Source organism: Daucus carota, chromosome 5, assembly GCF_001625215.2.
Source record: "Daucus carota subsp. sativus chromosome 5, DH1 v3.0, whole genome shotgun sequence".
Classification (NCBI taxonomy): Eukaryota; Viridiplantae; Streptophyta; class Magnoliopsida; order Apiales; family Apiaceae; genus Daucus; species Daucus carota.
The window spans coordinates 33,889,663-33,897,621 of record NC_030385.2 but is presented as its reverse complement, the minus strand read 5'-3'; the positions used below and the strand labels follow the sequence as shown (position 1 = coordinate 33,897,621).

General features: G+C 36.2%; 2 protein-coding genes across 2 annotated transcripts; both read left to right on the top strand.

Moving 5' to 3' along the window:
- The first annotated feature begins 411 nt into the window (after positions 1-411).
- On the top strand, positions 412-4,241 carry LOC108222332 (probable E3 ubiquitin-protein ligase BAH1-like 1). Its single transcript, XM_017396251.2, has 6 exons — positions 412-820; positions 2,448-2,692; positions 2,792-3,049; positions 3,317-3,454; positions 3,823-3,881; positions 3,994-4,241. The coding sequence occupies exons 1-6, from the start codon at positions 625-627 to the stop codon at positions 4,097-4,099; spliced, it is 1,002 nt and encodes a 333-aa protein (XP_017251740.1). The 5' UTR covers positions 412-624; the 3' UTR covers positions 4,100-4,241.
- A 760-nt stretch (positions 4,242-5,001) lies between these two features.
- On the top strand, positions 5,002-7,698 carry LOC108223644 (uncharacterized protein Os08g0359500). Its single transcript, XM_017397995.2, has 6 exons — positions 5,002-5,162; positions 5,954-6,137; positions 6,465-6,618; positions 6,720-6,757; positions 6,852-7,092; positions 7,335-7,698. The coding sequence occupies exons 1-6, from the start codon at positions 5,158-5,160 to the stop codon at positions 7,436-7,438; spliced, it is 726 nt and encodes a 241-aa protein (XP_017253484.1). The 5' UTR covers positions 5,002-5,157; the 3' UTR covers positions 7,439-7,698.
- The last annotated feature ends 261 nt before the right edge of the window (positions 7,699-7,959 follow it).

The window sequence follows — 7,959 nt, the reverse complement described above, 5'->3', positions numbered from 1 at the left end:
TTTGCAAAAACTATTTTTTGTGAAATTGTTTTTTTTTAAATTTGAAATATCTGAAATTTTGTTTCAATAAAAAGATTATTAAAAAATAATAATTTCTAATCATATTTTTCATTAAAAAACAATCAAGTAAAATCTTTTACATATTCTGTAAAATTCATAAAAAACCTCTTGTAAAAAACAATTTTAAGAAGATAAATTGCAGAAAATATTTTTGAAAATCGAGTTATTTCCGAGAAAGCGAGCGGCAAAGGGGCTCCCAGCGGTACTCACCAGAATTTTTTTTACGAAGTGGCTGTACTTGAATCCTGATACAAAGTAAACTCCTCTGATCCAAATCAAATGTAGTCTCCGAGATTATCGTAACTTGATAATTGACATTTTCTACATGTAACCCTAACACGTGACTTTATTATTCATCTGTTAACACACCAAACCCTCCGTTGTCTATTAAATTTTCCGGGAAAACATTAGACAATCTGGTGGCTATTATCTACACAGACACGCATAGAAGAAGCGTTTATGATTCCATAATTTAACCACGAATCTTCCCCTAATCTCTGCGATTGGATAATTTAGAAAACTCACCTCATCTCTGTATATTCATTAATTCATGTAGCATGAGATATGAAGTTTTGTAAGAGATATGAGGAGTACATGCAAGGACAAGACCATCAAAAACTACCTGGGGTCGGTTTTAAGAAGCTCAAGAAGATTTTGAAAAAGTGTCGTCGAGAAGAACAGCAGAATCATCAGTTTCATTCGCAGAATCAAAGTCGTGACGCTCTCCATGATTCTTCCACCTGCCCTGACCATTGTTCTGGTATTCTGCTTACAATTTTACTTTGGTTTTTCTTTGTTAATTGTTTGTCTGATGTGGTATCATGATATGATTTGTGATGATGAAGGATGCGGGTTTAGGAGTTTGGGATGTAGTATCGGTTGACCTTTGAAAGTGCAATTTTTTCAACCCGGGATGAAATTTCGAAAATTAGTGAAATTGCTTTTGTGTCTCTTATTGGATATATTTTGGAAAAGGATATGAATTTGTTTAAGCTAGTGAATTAGATTTATATTTCTGGTGCTTTTAATTATATGATAAATCTGACTTGTATTTTTGGTGAACTTTTTATTCAAGTAAATTCTAAGCTTGAAATTGTATAATTAATTGTGTTCATAGTAGCGTGATGTTGTTTGCACAAGAACATAGTACATGTGAATAGTATGTTTCAGTATGGTACTTCTTATCCTAGTTCTTAAAGTGAATCATACTGGTTTTTCCTTTGTTTTTTTAGCTATCTGTGTGTTTTCCTAGAAGAGAGTTAGAAGTGTTGATTGTTTATATAACTTTAAATTTTCCTTTTGGTCTGTATATGTACTTATTGGCTGTTTTGTAGCCTTAATAACGGTTAGTCAAAAGTTTGTATTATGTTGTGTTATGAGGGATGCTGGTCTGGGACTCTATGGTGTAGCCGCAGCTCACCTTCGGAAATTTTTGTAATATATTCAACCCAAGCTGGCATTTTGAAATCAGGCGTGCGCTGGAGGTGCTCTTAGAGCAACTACAATGCTCATGGCCATTCCCACTTTTTTTGGCCCCCAAAGTGCCACTTTACCACCAACTAGCCAAGGCCATCAAAGTGTCCCCGCACACTATAACTCAAGTCTCTCCAATGCATTATTAAAAGAAAAGGCATTGCGCAGGTCAGGTTACATGACCTGAGGACCAAATAGACTGAGCATTGTAGATGCTCTTAGAGAACCTCCAGTGCAGGCCCAGTTGATGGGACCTGTGGAATGGAAGTGGTTACATGATTTTATTTTTTGCTGCATTGCACAGAATTCACATGAAGCGGGCCGTCTCACTTTGATAACTTTAATTTTTTCTATTGTTGTTTCATACAATCATGCACCTTCATATTATATATATACTTGTGTATATTGAATTTAATTTATGCAAGTAATACAATTCGTGAAATGGTTCAGTGTAAGTAGGATCATGCATTGTAAACAATTGACCACTTTTTTGATAATATCATTTCTTGCTTGTGTGTCATGTTTGTGGGGTCAAAAAATGTGACAAATGGTCCATAGCATTGCGCATTTTATCTAAGTGGGTCCAGTTAAATATGAGCGGTGTTCTCTTGCATTAGAGTGAATAAACCACTTACCGGTTGTTGCTTATTTGGCATATTCGCAGTCTCAGAAAAAGGGGAAATGACCCTTTACATTGTAGATGCTCTAACTTCTACTAGGATGTTCTAAATGGCATGACTAACGTGGAAGTAGTAACCATTGATATGGATTACTGTTTTGGCATTTTAGAATGATTTTGCTGGTTCTTATTTTTGTTTGTTTGCCTTTTAATTATTCAATTTATATATGTTTCTCAAAAATAATCTTGTTCCCACTTCAATTGTTACTGATCTTATCGTATGGGCATATTACAGTTTGCGATGGAACATTTTTCCCATCTCTTCTCAATGAAATGTCTGCTGTAGTTGGTAGCTTCAACGAGCGTGCACAAAAATTGCTAGAATTGCATTTAGCTTCAGGTGTTAGCAAATGCTTTATCTGGTTCAAATACAAAATACAGGGGAACCATGTTGCTTTAATTCAAGAAGGCAAGGATTTGGTCAGTTATGCTTTGATAAATGCGATTGCCATGCGTAAAATACTGAAAAAATATGATAAGGTATGTTTTTAAGCTCTAAGTTGTCTCAGTTTATATATTTAGAAATAACTTCTTTAATAAATAATTTCACATTTTAACCCTGGTTTCCACATATTGCAGGTTCATTACTCAAATCAAAGCCAAGTATTTAAATCACAAGTCCAAAAAATGCATATCGAGATCCTTCAGTCCCCTTGGCTGTGTGAACTTATGGCATTCCACATAAATTTGAGGGAAACAAAGGCCAAGAAAAGGAAAGGTGCTGCATTTTTTGATGGTTGTTCCCTCGTATTTGATGATGATGGAAAACCATCGCTCTCTTGTGAGCTCCTTGATTCTGTCAAGATTGACATTGACTTGACTTGTTCTATATGTTTGGTTAGTCTCCTATATACCTTTATTACTTTTACATTAATTTGAAAAAGTACGAATCACCACAGTCATATCTATCTGACAATTTATACACACAACTATGAACTATTTATTGGTTCGCCCTTGCTAAATACTTCATCTGGCATGAACATTCAATTATCTTTATCTAGGACTTCTCTCTTGAAGTTATGAATGGAGAGGAAGAATTTGTAATTAGCATTTTTTTTCCCTCTTGGATCAGCATTTCTAATGAATGTGACTCATTTGATACAGGATACAGTATTTGATCCAGTATCTCTGACATGTGGTCACATCTTCTGCTATATGTGTTCTTGCAAAGCTGCATCAGTGACAATTGTAGATGGTCTGCAAGCTGCAGAGTCCAGGGAGAAATGTGCTCTATGTCGAGAGGTAAATGTTGGTCCACGTTACTGTATAATAATATATTTCTGTGTTGTATGACTTGTATCATGCATGCTATTTGAAGTGTCTTACGACTGGTCATTATGGTGTATCAAGCTTAATGTCCTAGTTTGAATTTGGCCACTTCCAGTGAAGAAAACATTCTCGTAAAACATTGGAAATCATAGAATAATTTAAGTGTAGTTTTACATTAATTTACTCTTACTCGGGAATCATACCTGATAATGACCTTTATAAAGGTGTGTGATTGCTAACTACTTCAGAGTTCAGTCTCCTCAATGGCCGCAGCAAATGCACAAGGGTTCATTGATCATTGATCACCTTTTAACCTTGAGATTTCTTTGCATTGCTTACAGGCAGGAGTTTACGAAGGTGCTCTTCATCTGGAAGAGTTGAACATTTTATTAAGCAGAAGGTATGGATTTGTTTGATTGTCCTGTATTATTGTCTACCATCTGGCGTCATATGTACTAGTCTATTTACTTATCATTTTACTCGTCGTTTCACTTCTGCACATATTTTAACAGGTGCCCCGAGTACTGGGAAGAACGGCTCCAGTCTGAAAGAATGGAGCGCACAAAGCAGGCAAAAGAGCACTGGGAATCTCAATGCCGACTATTCATTGGTGTCTGAATATGATCTCTTTATTTATATAAACCACCATGTTTCCGCTGCTTTCTGTGTGACTTGCAGCTTCCAACTAATTCATTCATAAGTTCGTTCATATTGCTATTCTATAAAGTTTATTTCAGTAAATTCATGAACATTGTTATTGACCAGAAGTTGCTGCAAGATCTTGGAGACTCTTGTTGATTCAATAAATTATCTTCATTTTATTAATTCCTTTTGTAAATAGGCCAAAATACTCCCTCCGTCCAAAAATAGTTGTCACATTTCTATTTTTGTTGGTCAAATTGACCAAACTTTGACCAAAGATTATAAATCAATCACTCATTATTTTAAAACTCATTTGTAAGGCATATAAGCCTAAATTGTTAAAAAAATTACATCTTAAAGTAGATTAAAAGTTATTTCCGGTGACATATTTTTTTTATTTTGTCAATTGATACAATATTAATAAATTTCAGTCAAACTTTAGTCAATTTGACCGGCATAAAACTAAATGTGACAACTATTTTGGGACGGAGGGAGTAATCAATCAGATCGGATTATGTTATTTGAAAATCAGATCATCGTACTTGTTATTTAATATTTATTTAATCAATCAGATCAGATTATATGAATTCATGTACCATTAAAAAAAGAGAAAAAATCAATTATAAACTTCCAGCATTTTCGTTCTTATATTATCTAAACCAGATGTGTTCACAGAAGAGTAGAGATAAATTGCAGGTAAAATTTCAATATTTCCTTTCCCAACAGTGTCAAAATTTCATCATTTTCAAATCTGCATTTTGGGCTTGCGAAATATTTGGTAAACCCATTAAACAAGGAGAAGAAAAAAGAAGGCCCAACCCAAGACGGAAAGTAGTACATTCCTAGGCATCTAAAACCTAACCCCCTCATCTGGACCGTTAAAATTGACCTCCTTTGATCTTGAAAGACCGTCTCAATAAAAGAGGAAAAACAAGCAGAAAGAAACACTAGTCTCTTGTTGTTGGGTCTGTTGTATACTTTGCTTCTTCTAGGGTTTTCATTTCTCTCACTTCTTCAAACCCTAATCTCAAACCATGAGGTAACTCGCTTTTCTCTTCTCTGATTTATTACTCGCTTTCATTTACAGTTCATGTGCTTCTCGATCTATGCCTTTATGTTCTAAGCCCTAATTTCTTTCTGCACTTTTGATTTTGTAATAGTCTTTTTTTACTCTATCAACTTGTGAGATTATATATTTGTATGTGTGTCTGTGTATATGTGTTTGTTTGTATTGGAGCTTGTTGGATTTGTGGTAGAAATGGAAGTTGTTGATGATGTGTGGGTGTTCTTCGTGAATATAACGACCGAAGTGTGTTTAGATATGTGCATATGTTTGTTTCTGTAGATAGTTACGGGAGTAATTGTATGTTGAGATTTGTCGGGTGTTTCGGTGAATTCGAGCTTGAAACACCGTGGGAGGTGTTGTCGATGGATATTACGAGTGATTTGTTTGCTTGTGTATTGGTAGTGTAGTATGTTTAAGTTAATTTAAGGCTAGGCTTGTATGATATGTGGGTATTAATGGGGTTTACACGGCTTGTGATTAGCTTTCTCGGTGATATTATAGCATATATATTTTACCGAGCAAAGTTCTGAGTCATAACAACTTTTGGGTAAGGAATCTCATTAGCCGCTTATTTACAATTGTACCTGTTTGTTTATTTGTATTAGAAAAATATTTTAAACTCAAGTATTATATGTCTATATGGCATACGCCTGTATGTTTCTAGTATATGATGTAGATGCAAAATGAATCAAGACTTGTATGGTGTTACTCTTTATTCTTTAATGTGTTATTATTTGCCTTAATAATATGATGTCATTTTGTAGTCGACATCCTGAGGTCAAGTGGGCCCAAAGGGAGGACAAGATCTTCATCACTGTCCTTTTGGCAGACACAAAAGACTCCAAGGTTAACGTGGAGCCTGAAGGTGTTTTCAAATTTTCTGCTACTGCTGGTGCAGACAATCACTATGAACTGCTGCTTGAGCTTTTTGATAAGATTAACGTAGAGGTACCCTTCTCTTTTTCAGAGTATTTTTACCCTGTAGGCTGCAGAAGATTTCTATAGTACTCAACATAAACCCACTCTTATTAGTTATTAGTCCCTGCTCTTAAGTTGTGTTATATGACTGGTTATTAATGGGAGGATTTGTCTAAGTCAACGTTTGGGCACTTGTTTTTAAACAAGTAATATGTGGTCTGCTGGAATTTTCTATTAGAATGAAGTGTTTCTGCAGTTGAGTTTTGTTTTCTCAATTGGATTTCTGGCTACGTGCCTACTTCACATCTCAGCTGGACTGGTTTGTTACTAATCTTAATTTATTTGGTTTGTTTACAGGAAAGCAAAATAAACATTGGCCCTCGGAGCATATTCTGTATTTTGGAAAAAGCAGAGAGTAAATGGTGGAATAAACTATTGAAGGGAGATGCTAAAACACCACACTACGTGAAAGTAGATTGGGACAAATGGGTGGATGAAGACGATGATCCTGGTACATCATATAGCTTCTTTTGTTATATTTAGCTTCTGGACTTTGTTCCAAGCAACTTTTTTGAACTTGGCTCATGGTCTTGATTTGTTGATGTGTCACAGCTCCTGCTGATGCTGGCATGGACGGAATGGATTTTTCGGTAAGGCTCTTTAAGTTTTAAAGTCACTCTCTGTTACTTGGCTTGATGAGTTATTGCACATTGAACTTAATGGAACTTGCTTTCTGTTTTTTAGAGCATGGGAGGCATGGGCGGTATGGGAGGCATGGGAGGTATGCCTGGCATGGAAGCATTGGCGGGTATGGGAGGCATGGGTGGAATGGGCGGTATGGGAGGCATGCCTGGCATGGAAGCATTGGCGGGCATGGGCGGCATGGGAGGCATGGGTGGGATGCCCGGCATGGGAGGCATGGGTGGGATGCCCGGCATGGGTGACTTCTCCATGGGCGATGACTTTGATGAGAGTGATGATGAAGGTAATGAATAAAATTTGCATTTCCAGGCATTACTTTTATACTATTTTGTTACAGTGGGAGAATTACGATGATACTTGAAGTGAAAACCGAATAGTAGTAAATATATGTCTATCCCAAGGCAGTAATAAATTAAATATGCGATGTTTTGTGAAGTGGAAGCTTAAAGTGTAGAATTTGTTAGAAATATGTATGTAGTGCTTGATGTAAATGTGGTTGATTAAACAGTGTTCTTTTCTTTGCAGTTCAAGAGGCAACAAAACCCGAAGGAGAAGACGGTCAAAAGGTTGGTGAGGAAACAAAAACTGGAATTTCAGAGGAGAAAGCAGAAGCACCTTCGAGCACATGAGTATCTGCTTGTTAACTAAATGCACCATGCCTCTAGCATAGTTCTCGTGCTCTGATTATTGGACCTAGGCACTTTTTATTGGCAGAGGCCTTTTTCGCCAAGTACTCCTGTTTTTAAAACAATTTTATGCGTTGGCGTGCAGATATCAATTTCCCTGCCGTGTGAACTTTAGTTTGACTGTTATACTCTTCATTGTGATTGTAATATGGTTACAGTGGTGCACGGTTTTTGGTTGATATTATGATTACCCTATTGCTATAGTTGATACTTGATACTGCTCGACCACTAGTATTCCCACTTCGTTCTGGTGCCACAGTTTATGGAAAAAAACACAAGCTAAAGCGTAGCTTCCTGGGTTAAAAACCTGTTTCGAAGTTGTATAGAAATCATGTTTGCTGAGTTGGGAACGGGTTCAAAGCCCTGTTTCGAAGTTGTACGAATTATTGCTGATCTTTCATATTTTCCAGCTTTAGATAGGTTTAGCCAAGGAAATAAAATCAGACTATCTCTAAACAGGGGCA